This window comes from Drosophila grimshawi, unplaced genomic scaffold (genome assembly GCF_018153295.1).
Source record: "Drosophila grimshawi isolate 15287-2541.00 unplaced genomic scaffold, ASM1815329v1 contig_1377, whole genome shotgun sequence".
Classification (NCBI taxonomy): Eukaryota; Metazoa; Arthropoda; class Insecta; order Diptera; family Drosophilidae; genus Drosophila; species Drosophila grimshawi.
Window position 1 is genome coordinate 15,822,966 of NW_025062900.1, and position 22,466 is coordinate 15,845,431.

The 22,466-nt window shown below is 34.4% G+C and overlaps 2 protein-coding genes across 2 annotated transcripts; one reads left to right on the forward strand and one right to left on the reverse strand.

Moving 5' to 3' along the window:
* Positions 1-2,398: 2,398 nt before the first annotated feature.
* Positions 2,399-22,058, reverse strand: LOC6562516 (serine/threonine-protein kinase meng-po). The gene is made up of 2 exons (XM_032736529.2): positions 21,411-22,058; positions 2,399-4,122 (listed from the first exon to the last, which is right to left on the reverse strand). The coding sequence occupies exons 1-2, from the start codon at positions 21,421-21,423 to the stop codon at positions 2,768-2,770; spliced, it is 1,368 nt and encodes a 455-aa protein (XP_032592420.1). The 5' UTR covers positions 21,424-22,058; the 3' UTR covers positions 2,399-2,767.
* LOC6562930 lies at positions 17,501-18,481 on the forward strand. The gene is made up of 2 exons (XM_032736530.2): positions 17,501-17,885; positions 17,948-18,481. The coding sequence occupies exons 1-2, from the start codon at positions 17,584-17,586 to the stop codon at positions 18,366-18,368; spliced, it is 723 nt and encodes a 240-aa protein (XP_032592421.1). The 5' UTR covers positions 17,501-17,583; the 3' UTR covers positions 18,369-18,481.
* Positions 22,059-22,466: the final 408 nt, after the last annotated feature.

Genomic DNA, 22,466 nt, shown 5'->3' on the forward strand with positions numbered 1-22,466 from the left:
ATGTGGCGGCGAGACGCTCACAATTCTTAAGTTGGGCATTCGAAATAGCAAATGCGTCTCGTAAATAACGGCAACAGCAGCAACAACAACAATGAAAAACAACAATGTGGCGTTTGTGGAAAATGAAAATTTGGCGACGGGATGAGTTGTTGGATGAGTTGATGCCTTGACGCGGCATCATAAAAACCTATTTTCGTACGATTTGTTTTCAATTTATGCGCGCGGCACAACATGTTTTGCATTTCGGACAATTTTACACCAATAAAATCAAATTAAGTAGGATTATTTGTAAATTGATTGAGCCACATTAATGCGAATCTAAACGATCGAATGACATTCAACTGGACTGCAAAGGGCGCCACCTTTCTAAATTAATTGATAGCCTGCGAGAGAGAGGCACGTGTCGTGGATATATGCCGATCATGCGACTGACTAACAATGTCATTAATTTTTTATAAATTTCAGTTGACTCTTCGCATGGACTCGAAACCCATAAAACTGCTTTAAGTGTTAACATGCGCCGTTCGGTTCTTAAGCAAAATAATCTTAATCATCAAAAAAACAAATCAACAAATCTACCTAGCAGCTGCTATATCCAACGGGTCTACTAAAGTCTGGGATAAATTGAACTATTTTAAATTTATAAGCAATCTAATCAATACTAATACGTTAATTAATGTTTTAAATACTCTTGTCTCCAGCTACTTTCTCTAAATTTCATCACAAATGGATAAATAATTCCAGAATTGTATATAAGAAGCATTTCACTTGGTTACAGAGTATCTTGTAGTCGAGCGCTTGCAACTCCAACACTTCTTTATTTGCTTGGCAAAATAAACAAAATAAACAAAATAAAAGGCGCGTGGCCCATGTTGAACTCAAATTTAATTACAGGTAAATGAACGTAACAGCCAGTCAATCAACCGAGTAACCAATCAATCAATCAATCAGCGAACACAGCTCTATTGATTTACTTCAAATCATTCAATTTGAATGTGAAAAGAAGCAAAAGGAAATGAAGTCGCTGCCAGGCAACAGCACTGTGAAAAATAACCAGGTGCAAACAACACGAACACGAGCAGCAGCAAGTTCGCCTTTTGTTTAATCAACCTTCGTTTTGCTGTTTATTAGAAACAGATTTACGACAGCGTCACATCCTGTTCGTGTCCACTCAGCAACACAAAAATAGATAAAGCAACAAAAACTACAAGTTCATTCATAAAATTTTAATCTATTGTTTAGGGTTTGTTTTTCTCCACAAAACTATATCCCTGACCGCTGCTGACATTCGCCGGTCAACCTTGGCAAACTATTGGCAAACATCTATAATCTATCTATGTATGCATATCTGTGCGAAGTATTGGACACGCAGTAGTCTAAACAATAATAAATAATTAAAGATTTTAGTGAAATTTTTAATGCGTCAAATAATAAATATTTATCGTTAGTTTTCGTTATACCGCTCGAGCGTAATTTTTTAAACAATGTGCCACATTGAAGAACAAAGCGTATTGTTTTTGCACAGTTTTTATGATGGTTGTGCAAATGTTTAGAAATTTCGCTTTTACGACTAATATCGTGGGTAGCCATAATTTGATATATATGTATGTATAAACATATACGTATATATACATCATACTATATTATATTATAGTCTACGGCCTATTTAATTTTATTGTTGACAATTTTCAAATGTAAAACTTGGAAAAAAACCAGTCGTAGATTTGAAAACATGAAGAAGAAAAAGATTCCATCTAAAATCTAGGACAAATATTGGACTTTATACTCAACAAAAAAAGGCAGAATAACTTAATTAAAATATTAAATAAAACAGTTTGATAACGTTTTACAACCAATAAATTACTTACCGTTCGCTTTAATATTTTCCATTGCTTGCAAATCTTTCATTTTAAATTGAAAATCTTATTTTTCATATTTTTCATATAAACTCAGTTGAAGTTTCTATATTTTTCTTTTGTGTTTATTATACATAACTCATATATAAGTAGTAGATTTAGATAAAATACAAAATAACGTAGAGTAGACTACAAAGTACACATAGATGTAATTAAAGTCTAGCATTTACAGGGATCGTAAACATAATTACATACTTATATTGGATTTAATGATGTATATATTCAAAATATATATATATAGATAAGACAACACTTAGCTAGTAATTGGTCATATGTGGTATTATGTATATATATATATATATACCTCTATATAGTATAATTGTTTTGCACTTAGTACACTAAACATTTAATTCTACGTAATTGCATTAGTTGGTATCGTATTTAACGTATAAAGTAAGTAACGCGTACATCACACAATAAATATGTATACATATATATAAAACTACATATACATATAGATATACATTAAGAAAAAATTAATAATAAAAAACCATCGTTGCGGAAGACTAGAAAGGTAACACTAGTGGAAAGTCCGTTGACGTGTTTCTTTTTCTAAATGGATTACAATTAGTTTCATTTTTTTATTTATTCATTTTTGATTTTGGTTTTTTTCTCAAATTCGTACTACTTATGTAGTTATCTATATATATACATATATATATATGCATAGCAAAATTCGTCTATAGTTATTATAAAGGTATATTCCAATTTGGTTCATCATCGAACCAAATAACAAAATTTTGCTTCTTTTTTTGAGAAGTAACTTCTCGATTTCTACGAACAATATACGATCTCATAGATCTGAAAAATCCTTAAATTCCGAGACTGGCTAAAATCTTTGAGAGGGCAAACTACTGCGCTATGTCCAATGCGTGCAGACTTTCAATTTCTGGATCGAAATTGGCATCGCAATGGGACAACCAATCCCAAACGCGCCGTCGCACCATGGTCTGATCGATGGGGCCATCCAATCCGTAACTGGACATCATACGCTTGAAGCGCAATTTGTTCTCATCGCCAGAGAGGCGACCTTCGCGCTGATTGAGATATATGCACGAGTCCTGGTCATGTTGATTGGGTGAGATCAGCGTGGCCGACTTGGAGGCTGAGATGCGACACTCCACCCAGCGATCTTTCATGTATTTGGTCACCTCGGTGATCTTGCAACGATCCTCGGGATCATGGCTCAAATACTTGCGGAAGCAGCGCATTAAACGAGGCGAGAAGCGCCGGAAACTATCCGGCACTTTGGTCGTCTTGCGCTGTTCATATTTCATAAAATTGGAGTATGCCTGATCCTTAACCCAATCCGCTGACTGCCATGGGGGATTGCCGGTGAGAATGTTGTACAGCAGGATGCCAAACTGCCAGGAGTCGCTGATGGGCAAGCACTGGAAACGCTCGTTCTTGATCAGCTCCAGCTGCTCGGGCGGCACACAACTGGTCCACGTATGCTTCACCTTATGCACGAGCAGACCCTTCTTGGTCGTCGCCCCAAAATCGCAGAGCTTGACGCGCCCAAAGTCCGGCGTAAAGACCAAGACATTCTCAATCTTGAGATCACGATGCACCAGGTTCTTGGAGTGCATAAAACCCAGTGCAGAGCTCAACTGCTCCGCAACCAGTTTGCAGGCCGTCTCATGCAAACCATTTGGGCCAATGTTCGAGGCGAGATCACCATATGGAGCATGCTCCATGGCGAACACAAAGTAGTCCATGGTCTGAAAGGCGACCGCATAGGCGCTGAGTATGTGATGATGATGCGAGAGCTCATAGTTGTAGTGGAATTCCTTCTGGAACTCCTTGATGGTGGTCAGTTCCGCATGGACCGCCTTCAGCACCACGGTCGTATTGGTGGGCCTGTGCCGGCACAGCAAGATCTTGGCAAAGCAGCCCTCGGCCAGCGTCTTCTCGATATTGTACTGATCGCCGAATGTCATCAGTGGCAGTTCCACATCGGGTATCAAATGGATCAGACCCCCATCATTCTTATCGGGCTTCTTGTAAATGCTGCTGCGACGACTTACCGATGCACCAGGCACCTCCAACCTGCCGGTGCTGGTGCTGGTCGGAGTCAATGGGGTACTGCATCGCTTGTTGTTGTTGTGATTAGTACAGGTGCTGCTATTGTTGTTGCTGTTGCGGCTATTGGTGCTGCCACCATCGCCGAACGAGCGACGCAGCCGGAAAGAGAAGGAGCGTTTCTCTGCAAGAAGCAAAAAAGAAAAAGAAAAGAAAGAAAATTCTCAATAAAATTCTATGTTCATTTAATATTAAATTTAACTCACTTAAAATAGCTCAAAATACTGTAACTGAATTCAATTCTTGATTCAAAGCTATCCAATTATATTTATTATATCCATTGTTATATTTTGTATTTTTTCCATTTTAAATTATAATTTAATTATTAAATTATGATAGCGATTATTCCTCAGGTCTATCGCTTACATAAAATTATATGATTAATTATAAATACAAATTGCAAAAAATATGTATTTATATATTTTGTTCTATATTTCTTATCTTTTATCATCATATCCCTCATATTAGAACTCAATATTATATTCAGTATTTGTATAAAGTAAACTATTTTTACTTAAATATTTGTTTTCAATATGTGTTGCCTCAAGCAAATATGAATATCATTCACTGAAAAATGCGAAATTACTTCAAACGAGCCAATTGCAGTTTATCAAAACAATACCTTGACCTGTTCCCCCAACACCGCCCAGGTGCTTGGACACAGAGAGAAAGAGAAATTGTTTTCACACTTTGTCTGGGATTCGAGCCCCCACAAGCAGTAGCAGCTTGAAGTGGGCCCCTTATTAAATATTGGCCAAAATATTTGCATGTTTTTTATTATATTTATATTTGCATGTATTTGTTTATGATTTATTATCGACTTTTGATGTGAACATGTTGCTTTCTGCTTTTTATGTGCCATTATTGTTGGCGAGGAGAATTATTAATTTCGCAGCAAAATAAAAACATAGGAAATCGCTTTGTTTTACAGCCCTCAAAGAAACAACGCCCACGATGAATGAGACGACGATGTCGCCGAGTTGTCTGTGACAAAGTTAGTGCAAAATTTGCGTAGATTGACGCTGTTGATAATGCTCAGATCGGTGTGGCATAACTTATATAGCCAAAAGACGTCAGAGTCTTACGGTTAGTCACGATTCGAGTTTTGGATACCACATTTACTCGATACCCGCCTACCCATGCACGTTTGATTTAAAATTATTGCAAATTTATGGCCAGTGCGAAAAACCATTTGATTTGCGCTACAAATGAGACAGCAAATATACAAATAGATATCTATATATATATATATAGATTGTACAAATGCATATATGTATGTGGAACGGACTGGCTGGAATTCTGGCATCACACATTTATAGGGCGTGATCTGATTTGAGAGATCTGCTGCAATTTTATGTCGCCACCAATACCGATTTATTTCTGTAGGTATTTTTGGTATTGGAAATCTTAAATTTAATTGCTAGAAAAATATTTGGATTTTCACACAAATTATGGTTGAACAAGAAATGCAAATATTTGTATTGAGTAATATATGCGAGTGGCATTTAATTTATGGTTGTTTTTCATTGCTCGACAAATAATAATATGATAGTAGCTCTGAAAATATGTACGTGATGTATGAGGTGTTATTAAATGAATACAGCTGCATTCAGTTGCATATTTGAGTTGCGAATGTAAATTTATTATAAGGAAACTGAACAGCAACCGTCTGGATAGGAATTGTAAAAACAAACAGTTGTATTTTTGTCTTCAATAGCTGTATGTGTTTCTTTACTCAATTGACAGCATTTTCTTCTTAAAGTTTGTTCTTGTAATACTAATAATAATAATGATAATGAAAGATGTGAATTTGTTGCCAACAACATAATAGCATTATTAGTTTTCTCTTTAACAAACACAATGTGAATTTAATGTTAATTAACCATTAAGAAATTTAATCCTAAGCAGTATTTTTATCTTTAAATGTGCTAAATGTGTTCTTATAATATAAATAATTAGAATACATTTACCCTGAGCGATGATAACTGTCTATTTATAGGAACCAAATCAAATCCCATTAATTTCGCCGTCACGTATGCTTTTTTATTAGACAAACTTAATCCGTTTGAAAATCAGCTTTTTTACGATATAAAACAAGAGTCTCAATTAGCTAATAGATCAATCATATAATGACGTGCTAAACTAACTTGCGTCACAGCCAATGTGATGGCCAATCTGTGTGAAAAACTTGATCCCATTAACCCCTCAGCATGGGGACAACACTCATTGCTCATGTTGGGAGATCGAGCTAAAATGCTACTGGGACTACTACTGTTTTCTATTTGAAGTTCTATTTCCGTTCCAGAATTGATTGGCTCAAGGCCAGAACCCGGTAGACTGGCCATTGGGCAGTAGCAACTACAAATACACAATAAAAATGCGCGAGCCCCCTCAAAACAAAAGCCGGCGAGCTCGAAAACTAATTATAAACCATTAAGAACCATCAATAGAGATACAAAAGCCAACCGACTGCGTGAGCTCATAAATCAAACTTTCACTTTTGCTCACCGCCTCCTTCTGCTCCTTTCCAGCCCACCAATAGAAAATAGATATAAATGTTGTATGCCAATTATTGTTCAAAACGGCAAAAAAAATACAACAAAATTACATGCCAAGAATAGAAACCGTCAAAAGGGTCAACAAGCAAAATGCATTTCGAGCCGCTAAATTTAACAGGCTGAATTTCCTTACAAAACGCTGGGAGAAGCTATACAAAGAGTGGGTCAAACAGACAGACAGACAGACAGACATACAGTTAGCTCCAATTGTAAAATGCAATTGCAAACAACAACAATAACAACAACAACAATATCAACAACAACAGCAGCGCCAATGGCGTCAGGAGATCGACCTGCACAACGCATAAGAAATTGTTCAGATAGCAAGAGCAAAAAGATAAAGCAGAAAAAAACATTATTTGAAATGCCGAAAATTGTATACTCTTTTTATACGCATATAAATGAATGTAAATAATATTTAAAACATCAATTGAATATCTGATTCTAATTTTTTGTAGTGCATGTGCTAAACGACGAAATTGTGTACTTTTTTATACGTATTCAAATTAATTTGAGTAATAAAAAATAAATATTCTTAATTGAGATTACATTTTGAAAAAAATTTGTAATTCTAAAATTAGTTGAGCTTGGGGAGTCTTATTAAAAAAGAGGGGTTTTTATTCAGAAAATCAACTTTCACTCCAACTGAACAATCGTGTCACAATCTGCAACACGTAGCTGTGCCAACCCACTTGGCCAGTAAAAACAAATAGTGCAGTGCAGGGAAGGTGGCGCAGCATCAAATTGTATGACTGACTGCCAAAATGACTGTGTTTCGCACCACACCCCTGGCCAACCCCTCGTTCGCCAGCTCATCTCCCCCAGCCCCTGTACGCTGACATGGTACGGTTCGCTTTCGGTCCTCGCCTTGCCTGTTTGGCAACCCGCCCGCCACAGTTTGCGACTTTGGGGGCATTGCTGACGTCAATCGGCAAGTCGTTGTCGGTCGGCGTGCCACATAGACAAACGCACACACACACACACACACACACATATATATATATATATATAGATATATACGCATATATATCAATGTGGCTGCTGCGTATAGATGAGGCAGCCGTGCGGGCGTCTTCCAACAAGATTGTTGTTTGATTATCGTAAAAATAATACCTAAAGGCACGCATATATACAATGCTCATGATCGGCTAGAGTTCTGAGGGGGTTGGTTGGAGATTATTGTGCATGATGATGATAAATTGGCAAAGTCCGAGCAGGTCGTACTCAAGACTCTACACACAGAACGTCGTCGTTGGCCGTGCTGTCTACGATATTGAGCTGGCCAGACAATTATGTAGCTGCCCCCCACTCCATCTACGTTATACTATACATGTATATATATATATATATATATATATATCATGCGTTGGGTCGTGTGCTCTACAACAAATTTGCTACAATTGATTTGACTTTATGGCGCAATCAGATCTACTTTGAAATGTAGCCAAACCAATGTTTTGTTATCTTCGATGTGGTCCATTAAACATTGATTAAGCATAATTTGCATAGACAACATAAACCATAAGAGCTAAATTCCCCTTGGCCTCTCCGACCAGTAGTCTGATTATATTAAAAAGTGTTTCAATGCCTGTACGCTCTTTTTTACACCTCGGCTGTTTATAATTAAAATAATTAGGTCAACAAAAGTTTTTGTTACATTTACAAATGTTGTTTGCAACTTGAACATCTTTTTGCTTTTATTGCTATGGAAGTGATTACGATTTTAGCAGCTCATTCTTTAAATTTTAAGCGCAATAAGTTATATTTTTAATTTTTCAAAGTATTTTACGAGCAGCCCTCAAATTTTATTTCCAGTCGAAAGGCTGAAAAATCTCCACTTGTTGAATGTGTGATTTTTGAAGGATAGCTCTCTTGAATGAACTTAAACTGTATAAAGAAAGATTATGTTAAAGCTTATCCAATATTATTGGCAAATTTGTTGAGATATTTGGTACACTAAAGTATTTTTTAATAACATTGGTTTTCGTTTTGAGTTAATTGCCCAATATTATTAGGTAAACTTTTGGAATATTTATAATAGTAAAATGTTGCTTAATAGTCTTTACCCAATATGCATTTTGCTTATAAATATAGCGTGTTCAGTGCCCGCTAGACATAATTTTAATAATATAGCTCGCTTTTTCAACAAAGTCTTCCTTCTGCGCATTTGCGCTTACTAAAAACAACAATATAATAAAATTAAATATATAAAGCGAGTGTAAAACGAAATTTCCGTTGCGCCCACAACAAAAACAAAAGAGAAAAGAAATACAAAACAAAAAAAAAATAATAATAAATAAGCAAACACAAAAAAATATTCAAAATAAAACAATATTATTTAAATATACAATAGAATGAACAACACAACTTGTATATATATTCATGTATATTGTTTAATATAACATATTTTCGTTGTTGTATATGTTTGTTGTGTGCATATTGAGGCGTTTTTTGTGCCGACGAAACAAAAGAATGAAATAGAATTTTTATATATCTAATTGAATATCTTTTTGTTTTGCGTTTGTATTTATAAAACACGATTAATCCGTCGATTGCTTGGCAGTTGGTCCATGTCGGTATTAGGAGCCTATTTTTAGGAAGTAGGCAAGCCCACAAATTATTGATATATGACAGCACTCTAAATGTGTTGAACCAGACAGCCGAGGCAGCTGCTCTTGGCAATTGCGCACATGACTTGCACACGATGAGCAAAAAATTGAGAGATAGATAGAGAGAGAGAGAGAGAGAGAGAGCAGGCAAAGAGACAGACAGAGAGAGAGAGAGAGAGAGAGAGAGAGAGAGAGAGACAGGGGAGTGAGAGAGAGAGACAGGGGAGTAAGACAGTCGGTGTGAATCCTTAAGCCACTTTCTAAAACCTGACAGCAGACCCAAAGTGGAAAGTGCATGTCACGGCTAATGAGGCCGTGAAAAGTGTGAGAAAAAAAACGAATGCGAAATAAATGGAAGAGAAGAAGAAAACTTGCACACACCGAGCGATGTCAGTTTACGTACATGCTGACACCGCCCACGCAGCTCTTTATTTTCCATAATTTATTTAAATAGTTCCGCTTTTATGATATACTTAATGTTCGTAAATAAATTCTTATAAATAGTTCCCTATAAACATCGTCAGCTATAGGTAAAATTTAATTACGCGCAAAAAATCAAAAAAAAAAAAAACAAAAAATCATTCGTAAAAATGTAAAAATGTTGTAAAAGTAAAAATGTTGTTGCCGGTTTTCAAGGTAAGGTCAAGGCAAGCGCCGACGTAAGCGACCAAGCGTCAATATCAATTAATCAAATTCATGATATTATTAAAAGACTAAAGCTGTTGAAAAAGGCTTACAAATGTATTACACGCCAAGCGACCATAATAAATAATAATTTCAACGTTGAAGGGCCGCCATGTTCGACTTGACGGATTGAAGGAAAGGCGCTGTACGCATTTATTTTGAAGACCTATGGTGGCAACCACTGCCACGCTGCCACGCTGCCACTCTGCCACTCGCAATAAAAATGTAAGCAAATACTTTGGGTGTCAGTTCAAAAGGAAAACCACCTACAACAAAATGGAAATATGTGCGCGGGTATTAAATAAATAAATACCAGAAACACTGTTTAATATCTTTGGGTATTTCATCAACTCTTTTTCTCGGAACTCTCAGAATGAATCAGTGCGAAAATGCTCCTCGTAAATACTTGTAAGTAATGCTAATAATAATATTATGATTGCAATTCTCATTAAGTGATGGGTCTGACTGGTGGAGGGGGGGTGAACTGACGTCAAGCGCTAAGTTGCTGCTATTGAGTGAACTGACCATTTCCTCAATTCTAACAAGGAAAAGGAAATGATTAGATGATCAAGCGTGATTAAGTACTGCAAAATTCCATTTGGATGCGTGATGATCGAAGCTGGAATAAAATTGAACAGGATGCCAATCGTATTTGCACACCCATTAGCAATTCAATCTTTGCCGGATATCTGGAATCGCAGTGTGGCCTAATTCCTAATCGATTATTTACGCATCTTCGATTTATGGATTTAATGGAAGATACATGGAATGTATATTATTTCGATCATAATTGGTGGCAAATACTATCTAATCGAATTAATTAGGAATCGTTAGGGACAATTTAAGTTATCATATTATTCAAAGAAAACCAAATATAATACAAAATACCAATAATGTATTGTAAGTATTTGTGTTAGAAAACTTTGAACAATTGTTTATTAAGAATCATTATTATTATCATTAAGTAGTATTTTTAAATAAATATGTACATAAATTAGTAAGATGTGTAATTAATATAGGAGTCTTCAAGGCAATATAACCAATACAGTCTATATCAAAAGTTATATGGATACAGGATGTATATGATGTATATGTATGAGTTAAACTGTATTACAGAGAATACTCTATATTAAGAATAATCAAGAATGCATACCCTTCTGAGTAAAAAGCATATCAGCAAATGCTTGGTCCTGATCACATTTGTAGTATTTATAGAATCGCCTAAACAATAAATATACCAAGTAGTGTGACATAACTTTTTTTTCTTAGAAGCCACAAGTAATCTTATTTGAACAAGTATACCCTATATTCAAGAGATGTGTGCAGAAAAGAAATATATATTTAAATAGACAAATTTATACAATTCCGTGAAAAAATCATATTAGCAGAGGCTTGACGTTTGTGATTTATGTAGTATTTTAATTATGCTAAAATTTCTACAGCTTAATGAAATGCATACTTATAAATAATAATATATTTTATATGCTTTAATTTGTGTAGTATTTCATAACATATTTCATATACTGCTTAATGAAATACCTATATTTAAAATACATTTCATCTTAAAAAAAATTGCTATCTACTACTAAATAGTTGAATAGTTTTGACAACAGTATTCTTAATATATACCGAAATCAATGAATGAATATGAAATTAGATATACATAGAAAATAAGTCTTATTGTTTGTAAATAACTTGAAACAAATTGGTATTGCTCTAGGAGCTCATTGAAAACATGTAATTGAACGAACGGCCATAAAAATCAAATAAAGACAAACAAAAACAAATATGCAAATTGTCAATTAAGTAAACAGATTCGCATATTTGTCAGATTTCAGATTTAAAAAAGAAAACAAAATCCTAAAGCAAAGCGAGACAAAAACAATAACAATACTTAATACGTTAGCACATCACGTGTATAGAGTATAGACAAGAAAATAAAAACACAAAATAATTGAGAAAAAATAAAGAAAAAACAAATTGAAAACATAAGCGAAACCGACAAAGTTCTTGGTCGTTTATTGCACTGGTTAAAACCAGCTTGAAAGGCACTTGAACTGGATCGACCCATTTATTGGCTGATTACTTTGGGCCACTTCAGTGCATATTGCCATTAACTATCTATGGTTAATGTTCTCTGATTAGTTGTTATATACTTTCGACTCATTAGACTCGCTTTTATGGCTTTGGCCACTTTTCTATGTTTTCCAAATTGGCTGCAAAGTAAATTTCCAAAACAACAACCGATGAAATCAAAATATATTTTTGGATTTCAAACGAATTTATTTCATTCGATGCGTTTGTCCACCTCAGGTATATAAATAAGACCAATAACGTTCAATCAGAATTTTCTGGGCAACCACCACACGTATTATATATATATATATATATATATCTGTTAATCGAACTAAGCTTCGTAGAAAATTCTGTCCTGCTCTAATTTGTTTTCTTTTTTCTTTCTTTCTTTTTTTTGTCCCCCGGAGATTTTTATTTATAATCACTTACGTCCCATGTCATGTGTGTCTGGCTGATGAGCGAAGCATGCGAAAATTAATAATTTATTAAATACTACATATATAAAAAAAAAAAATAGAAATAAATACAAAAATTAAAATAAAATAAAAGAAATGCTCGGGGCTGGTATAGGATTGGACAGGAGTACAGGAGACGGCCAAACAGAAGAACATCGTCAACAACAACGACGCGAAACACCCACGTAATTTTACTTTTCATGTGAGTTCGAAAATAACATAAAGAGACGTTGAATTCACTGAAATTCTGGGAAGGGATGTGGCCAATCTCAGTTAGCAGGTGGAAGAAGTGACAACAGCTGCCACATAGCAATTGATACTGTATGATACTGAAATCTGATCTTGATAAAAATCTATCAAAACAGTAAAAAATGTTTTGCCAAATAATTCTAATTTGTTCATTAATATTTATGGGCAATAAATATTTGGGAGCTCTAATTAGGAATTATAATTTATATGCTAGCCTTTTCATCTTTGAAGATAATGAATGAATATTAAATAAAAAATATGACTTCAATCGGATTATAAGGCTTAAGTTCCCATGTCATATATAATCAAAAAACATATTTAACCCAAGTTTTATTATAACATACACTTTGATCAAAACTATTTTATTCTTTTTTTGGCTAAAAATAAAGAAATTGCACATTTAATACATGTTAAGAGAATAATAAAAAAGTTATCTTTATTGTGAAATAATCAAAATTTGATTTTTAACATCTATTAACAATATATATTTTGTATGCTCAACTTGAAAATTATGGTTTGTTTGATAGCTTTTTGATCGTGTCAGATAAATCAAATCAAGTTTTTAACATTTAAATTTGAAAATATCGTAGACATATGTACAATACATATGCGATCAAAAAACATATATGACCAATGATCTTTTATAACTTGCAATCAGATGAAAAGAATATTAAGTATTTCATACAAATGAAGTGACTACGCATTTAAAAAATGTTATAACAAATAAAAACAAAATCTTTGTTGAGACATAATCAAAATTGGATCTTTAATATTTATATGTTTGCCAGTTTTTTTTAAATTTTTAAATTTGTATAAAACAAACATGACCTCAACTGAATTTTCGAGCTGAAGTTCAAGTGTCATGTTTTACTGCGATAAAAACAGATTTATTCAAAATAACAATATAAGGACACATAAAAATTGGTCGTTCACATCAGAATATTAATTCTAACATAAAATTGAGAGTTAGAATTTTAAGTTTGTGTGGCCTAAAACTCGTAAAATATTTAAAGAAATAAATGCATGCATTAGAATAAATTTACTAATAAATATTAATACTTAAGATACAGTAAACAGTCGTTACCATAAACCATCTAATGAATCTCATTTATATCTGTTAGAGCACACATTAAATGGTCAGTAAAATATAATAGATGAATTAAAGACGCGATGTGACAGTTTTTCTTTTGTCCCTGATTTGTCAGGCCGTCAGCAATTGCCTTGTAACCACACAAAACAATTAATAATAAAATGGGCTCATAAAGAGACCAAAATCATAAACAAAATTTAAGCCAACCAAAAAAAAAAAAAGTGTAAATTAATACAGAAATGATGTGCACAATATAAATGCTTAATTTTTACAATTTTTAAGTACATATTTTTATTGCGTGTCAATGGCAAAAAGCACGTCACATAAGACAAACGACAGAAGACAGACACTCGACCGGCTGCCAGACAAACAGTTGGCCAAAATGACACAAAAAAAAAAACTACATAGTGTGTGATTCTTCTTCTTATTCTACTTGTTGTTGTTGTTGTTATTATTATTGCTGGTGGTGATTCTGTTCCCATGCTTATATATTTTATCTTTTGGTTAGCCATAATATATCTCGCGCCGACAGGCGACGGCGACCTTGTGCCACGACTCAACGCGTAGAAAGCGAAACAAAAAAAAAATCAAAAAATCAAAAATCAAAATAAAATAAGAAGAATCGAACACAACGAAGAAAATGTGAAGAAAAACTACTGCTAACATTCGTCAAAATTATTTTCACTTTAAAATGCACACAATATGTAAATATAAACACAATTTGTATTTGCTTAACGTACTCGCTGCTCGATTGCAATATTATTAAATTGTGCGTTCTGTTTTGCCTTACGCGGCGTATACACAATGTTTGTGCACTCATCCAGCATTGGTGATTGCACTGGAAACAGAATTTTTAATGGCAGCGCATTAAAATGAAAGTCAAATAAAATAAATATACTTTGTGCGGCTTGTTCGCTCATATTCATTATTTTAGCGTTGCGCACCAAATATCAAATTAGCATAAATCATGTTTTTACGGCTGAGCCAAAGATGGTGTTTGACATTTGCGAAAAATGCCAAAGAGCAGTAAAACTCATATAGCATGTGGATAATGCACTTATGGGGGAGCTCGTCAGTTTATGGTTGTCTTAAAAAGCAACCAGAAAGTTTTACAGATTTCATGATTTAAAATTATATTCATATGTTGGTTCAAAGAACTACAAGTAGAAAGAACTCAAGGAGTACAACGAATTGAAAAACATAATTATTATAATAACAGGCAGAAATATTTAATCAACTCTTTTATTAAATATAGTTGACTGAATGGATTTTAAAGCAAAGAAAAAAAAATAAAAAAATGCAGTCTAATTTGTAATTAGCCAAATAACCACAAATATTTCCAAGATCTTGGGACTCAAAGTTCTATATTATTTAATTCAACAAATGTATGTGAATTAAACAAGAAATATTGTAGTAACAAATATTTTTAATGAGAATTTAAATTTATTGAGCTTTGCGCTTCCAAATATTCACTCAAATAACAAGTATACTAAATAATAGAAGCAATTTAATTTTCAATGTCAAGAGCAATTATGTTTTATGAAAAGGAGCAGAAATGTTTGAAATGCCAAGAAAGTAAAAGGGATTAAAATATTTTCCGCATTTCAATAAGCAAAGCTCTCAGTGCAAATCTCTTCGGCAATCTCATATTTGATGAACATAAAAAAGAATGTGAATAAAAATAAACTATTATTATTAATCGACTCAGTAATTAAAGGCTTTTAGCATTATAGAAAACAACTATTGACAAAGACAGCACTTTAAACAGCAATTAAGGCAACTGAACGGTTCGTTGCACTCAATGACTAAACGACCGCACTCATCAACCAGCACTATGAATACAATTTGCCACAACTCAGTGAATTAATTGAATAAAATGAGCGCTGAAAGGCGCGCAATCAAAAGGCAACTTACAGCAAATGGACAGGCCTATGGCTGGACGGACAGATTGGCCCATTAGCCGGGACTGATGATAAAAAACATCTTGGCAGAGGCAAAGCAATAATATAATTTTGTTACAGCAAAGAAGACATCGCACATACGCCTCGTGTTCGCCACGCAATGCCAATTAAAATGCATAAACAAATTGAATATTGAAATGTGTGCAAAATGTGCGTCGGTTTAGCATTTTATTTGCATTAATCGACATTTCACTTCTTTGGTTCTTTATCAGAATTAAAGTGGGTAAATGCGACTATTTGAGAGAGAAGAGTTTTTTTTTTAGTTAAAATTGAATTAAGCCTTTCACCTTTGTAGATATTTAAAAAAAAATATTACCTTAAATATTATAACACAATATTTGGTGTGATATCCTGAAACGATTCAAGGAAAGGCTCTTTCCTTTTCCCTTTTAACATATAACTCTGTAAATGTATATATTTTTAATTGCCCACAGCGTTGCCTCCTAGATTGAATTCAACTAGTTTACTTTCAATTCTCTAATGAACTAATCCTTTCATTTTCAGCATCGTATTTAACTATATTATTTATATAGAGTCATTTAATCGAGGGTATAGCATCGTCTGTATTGTTGCGCTACTAATTGATCGCTTTTTAGCGTTCCTAAAAGCATAAAAGCAGGCATATAACAATTCATTTGTTTATTTGAGAATAATATTGAGAAATATTTTGAAATATTTTAAAATGAAGCGGGGGCAAGTTCAGATTTTCCAAAGCATAGCGTTGCCATATGTTTATACCTATTTATATACAGTGTCTACTGTTGAAATTTTAAAGGCGGCAATTGGCTTCGCACTTCATAAATGCGCATCTCGTCCCCTCTCTCTATCTCCATTTCCGCCTCTCTCTCTCTCTCTCTCTCTCTCTCGATCTCCAGCTCTCTCCTACTCGCTGTCTATTGCCCAACATTTTAACGCATTTTAAAAATATTTTGAATTTTATATGGGCGAGCTGGGTGGCAAGTGGCAAGTGGCAATTGCCGGCAATTCGAAATTGGCTAATTTCAATTACGTTTTTGGTTTTGCAATCGGAATCAATCAGAGGATATATTCCCTGCTCGGCTGACTTTTGGTACCATAACAAATTCACATATTGATTTGTTTGCGCCATGTGAAAATTACCATCACATGTTAACCGGCTGTACAACATGACGTATTAGTGATCAATTAATTGTTTTCGACAAATCTATTTTAAAACGATTTATTCGAATTGTGCTCAACTTTATTTATTTCGTTAATACTGTACTTATAAGCGTGAACAAATGGGTTGAAATGATGCAGAGCAAATACTGGGCAAATATATTCCTTTATGGTATTCATATATACAAATTATGGATCAGATATACAAATTATGGAATGATATACAAATGAGTCATTATAAATCTCATATGTATATTCTTGAACTGGATCAGCTTTGATTTAAGGTTCTCCTGCACTAAATTAAATTGAAATATATTCATTCACCAACTATATATTCCTCAAAGCTTTTGTGCATTGGATACCTTAGAATTGACTAGAGTGTATCAAATATTCGAGGTAATCGCACTTATTTCTAATTTAGCACTTAGTTATTCAGTTTAGCGTGGACTTACGTATATGTTATTCATGTCATTCACTTTCTTCTTTCAACTCAATTTATTGCGGGCCACAAATTAAATTACCATCAACGTCGAATGCAAATTGATTGGTCTTGATATTAATTGATTCCGACGAAATTTATGGTTGGTTTGATTGCACTTGCTAGATTATAGCTCAAGTACAGTTTTCGTGGAATTAACGTTCTGCTCTTTGCTTTTCCTGTTATATCAAAAACTCAGCCTTGTGAACAAAATTAGAAGCCTACAGAATTTCCACACACACACACACACACATAGCACATACAAAATAATTTTACAATAACGACAGGATGTCGAAGAACAGTGAAGCCCATTTGACGCCACAGCTCAAGGAACACTACGAAATGGAAGCGGAAATCTTGGCTCTATTGATGGAAATGGAGAAACGCTATCGCGATTATTACGAGTTCTACCAATGCGAATTGGAGTCACAGAAAATAATCATCGAACGTCTGTGGTTGCTAACACAACGATATCTGATACTGATCAGCTCGACGCCAGGTTGTCGCTATCCGGAGGTTTATACCCTATCTGCCGAGGAGGCGATCATCAATGAGTACGAGGAGAAACTGGAGGTGATGCGTGGGTCCAAGTAAGCTAAAGTTTTCTATAGAAATCAACTCAATATTCATATTTTGTTTATATTATTTTCAGCAATGACATGAAACATGCTGTTTTGGATCTTAATATAGAGTGCAAGAAATTTTATGAGGCTTACAATCAGCTGGATAAAAATATGGAGACACCCTTAATACTTGGCGATAAGTATCATCACAGCATCGAGCACCACAAGGAAATGGTCGCCGATATTTTCAACTACTTATATTCGGCTATACTCAAAATGAAGTGCTATATGCACCAGCTGGATCCCATCAGTTTGGAGAGTGTTGAGGATTACCGGGAGCTGCTCAAGGCCGACAGTAGCAATGAGGAATTTGAAGAATTCCTAATGAAAAAGTTCGTCTACTGCAAGTGCTTGCAGCCGAGGCCCACCTGTCCCATACTGAAGCTGAAGTGTGCCCACGGCAAGATTCACAACTTAAAGTATGTTGGCCGAGTGTCGAAAATGCTATGATATATTATACTATAATAAAACTAAGTGCAAGCATTTATAAAATTTAAAGTAAAGCTGCAAAGTTGCTAAAGACCATAATTAATAATAATAAATATATGATTATATAAATATAAGAGTAAGAGTAAGCTGCAAAGTTTCCAAAGGGCATACTTAATAATGAACGCAAAATATATTTTAACTATTTTCCAGTGTCTACTACAAATAATGCTATACAACATTACAGTTATATTTAACGGCAATGCAGCTTAATGTAGTCATTAACTTGGCCATTAGCAGGATAATGCCCAGAAACCGTTGCCATTGTCTGCCCTCGCAGTTATTGTTATATGAAAACCTCTTGAGTATTGCCTCTTTAATTGTCAATATATTGTGCTGAGTATTTGAGTAAGCGGAGACCTGACCTCATATCTTGCATCAGTCTGTCAATATACAAATTAATTTTGTGTACACTTCTGTGGTTCATAATTTGCGTTGGTCAAGGCGACAACAATTTGCCCGCAAAAACTTTGACTAAATGTCAAGAGCGATACACAAAATCTCCCACATAATTACACTGTACCACATTATGTTCAACTGAGAATGATAAACTGGAATATTTATTATTTGTTTAATAATGGACTTGGTTTTCTTCATCTATAAATATAACACTAGAAAATAAACAACATTTTGCATCTGTGTTTGATGAAGAACATTAAGAATTACCAATCTAGAATCCCGAATTTCTCAGGCTCGAATAAAAACTCGTACATTTAACCTCAAATCAAGATTTAAAATCCTGAACAAATATTGAGTTTTTAAAAATAATAGCTTACACTACAATCATACAAAATTACGCTTAGATTCAAGATTGATTAAAATGAAAATAGCTCTGAAAATAATGAAAATATTCCAGATTAGAAATAATTTGTTAAGATACGAGAAAAACGTTCTGAAAATAAGATAGGCATCTTTCCCATTTTTCAGGAATATATTTCTAAAAAGTAGAAATATAAATCCAGAATTTTGAGAAAAACATCTTTCTGAAATTCAGAAAGTAGTAATGAAAAATGGCGGCTTTCTAAAAGGTATGGATGATTTTTCTCTGAGCTTCTTATATGCTTGATTTTAGATTAGTTCTTGACTTTTGCTGTCTGTCAACTGCAACTAATGCCGTATTATGCAAATTCGTAGTGGACAGTGTTTGCTTGAACACAATTTGCGCTCAGTATCGATGGTCACATTCAACTCTGAACTTTTAGCTGACGCCGACGAGAAATTGCTTGGATGCGCGGATTGGGTCGGGGGATAAAACACACAACAGGCAGGCAAACAGGCAACACACATACAGAATGAGAGAGATAGAGAGATACACCCACGCACGAACACGCACAACAAATGGCATACAAAGTAGCAACATTCAGATGAAAATGCCCCAAACCCCACAGCACAACTGGCACTTGTGCGACAGTCGCACAACGAACCCATTGTGGCAAGTGGCACTTTAGCCAGTGTTTCTGCCTGGCTGGCAATCAAAGCGCATTTGTATCTGGAAACATGTCCAACTGAGGTGCGGTGAGGTGTGTCACGAAAGGACACTGTCATTCAAGGATATCGCACGTTGAACAAACACACAAGTTTTATATATACACACATATATATATATATATACATGTATCTGCATATGCTAACTGTATATGGTATATTTTTAACTGTTGTATGGAAAATCAGTGGCGGCATCGTGCGTCATTCGATTGTGACTTAACACTGGCATTTATTTTTTTTTTCAGTTTTTCACCGCTTATATTTATCTAACATAACATTTGGATAAACAGAATTTGGCCCGACAGCCCGAACGAATAGACGGACTGGGAGTCCAGACGGGATTCCGACTTCATCACAATGACGTCGTTTGGCTTGCTTGTCGTGTGTGGGTGTTGAGCAACATAAAAATAAGGTTATTGTTGTTTTTGTACTGTGCTTGCTTTGGTTTATTTTTGGATCACACAGTTAGGATAATTGAAAAGCAAGCACTCACACACACACACACACTCAGCACAGGATATGCCCATGTCGTTAATGCCCCAACGCCCCCCTCATGTCATTTTATTTGAGAAAAGAAAAAACTCTAAGCTTTTGTTGATTACCGATGGTGGTATATTGTTAAGCTACTTCAATAGAATTTCTTTATATAGAAAATATTATTAGGGTTCTCTTTTTATTTGCCACTTGCCCAATCCTGAAATGATTGGCTGTCAAGTTATGTAAGTGCCAGTTGTGCAACAGGAGCAGCTATAATCGTCAACACTTCAAAGTAATCCCAAGCTGCAATTACGCTGGACGACTCAGAATAAGGTAAATCAGAATAAGTTCAAGTGCTAAAGTTAATCATAGAATTGCTTTTAATGGCATAATATAGCTTAAATAAATTCCTCTGTTCTTATTTGCAATTACATTGAATGCGTCGAACAACTTGAAGTTTTTAATTCATTGTGGAGGTACTCTGAGCAATTATTTAAAAAAGCAATGTGTATTTATTTTTACTTGTATAACATTTTAAGACCCTCAGTTTAATTCAGATATTATATCCCATGTATTCTATTTCCTTTTTATTAAATTTACATTTTTAATTTCATTTATATTTTTTGATTTTATATAGTTCAACTCGTTACTTTAGCTTTACATTTTAATTTTTTAAAACCATTATAAAAACTATGAAATATTTTAATTCCACTTTAAATAAAATAATTAGAAATAATATTTCGGCTCACATATGATTGTTATTTAGTTTTTGGATATAACCGACATAATATTATTATTAAATTAGCTCATAAGGCCGTCGGCTAAAAACCAATATTTTTAAAACATTGTTTGAGACTCAAACTTGAGATAAACGTAAGTAATTTTTTCTAGGATCGGCAAATAAGTACCCTTTTTTTTTTTCTTTGAATTAAAATTTACACTAAAGCTGTAGTCTTTGTTTGATCTTTACTTAATATACTAATCTAATTTGCTGTATTTCTCTTTAAGGACTAGTAAACCAGATCATTTTGTAGAAGTACTCACCAATAGTACACATTTCGTTGGGTTGGCAGCAGCTGCTCGTCCTTTGCCGTATTCCAAATTCGACTTGTAGACCCACTTTGATTTTTTTTTTTTGTATTTTGTATTGGGAACGGCGCTTTGATCAACGTCTCAACGATGATATGGCAATTGATTTGAGGTTTTTGAAATATATATATTTGCTTGGCAACACAATAAAGTACAATTTGCTAGAGGGTTCACACTTTTAAAGTCACATTGCAAATGGCGGTTGGAAATACTCAAGTTTTGTATTGCACTTGTGAAGTTGGCAAGTTGTTTGTTTGCAGCGCGAAATCTCAAGGTTGCTCACAATGTAAAAATCAGAACGCGGCAAAATATATTGCAATATAGGATTAATGAAATTCGTCGATGGTTTTTGTAGATTTTTTGTATATTTTTGGTTTGTTGCTTGATAGATAAGTAAGTGTGGTAAGAAGCGAAGTGAGCAGCGATAAGAGCGAGACGCACTCACAGAAATAATACACAACACAAGCAGCGAAAGACGTGACAAAGACAGAGCACGACGAACACGTCCACACGCCAGGAGTTTTCCGTTATGAATGTTTTCACATTTTCCAAGCGCTTCGGATTTTATATTTGTTGCATAGTCGCTCGGCAAACGCCTCGTGCATGAATGGATATTTGGTGTTCGGTTGATTTCGTTCGATTTACCCGAACATTATCACGGGCTTTCTCTCTCTCTCTCTCTCTCTCTTTCTCTCATTCTCGCGATGTTCTCCACCAAAATGTTCCATGTTGGAGAAAAGCTGCAGTGCTTTACTGCTCAGTTGAAAGCTTTCATTAACGCGCGCATTAGTCAAAGTTCTTTGGGTTCAATGCATTGTGCGTAAGTTTAACATTGCGTACAGGGGCGGATTTAAGCAGTTCAGATGGGGCTCAATTTAGAATAAAGCTTAAGAGCATTTGCACCACTCCACACTTAAGAATTAATAATAATAAATTGAATTATATACAAGTTGTCATTTCTCAGTTATCAAACAAATTATGAAATTGGAGTACCTTTGATAATTCTCAACT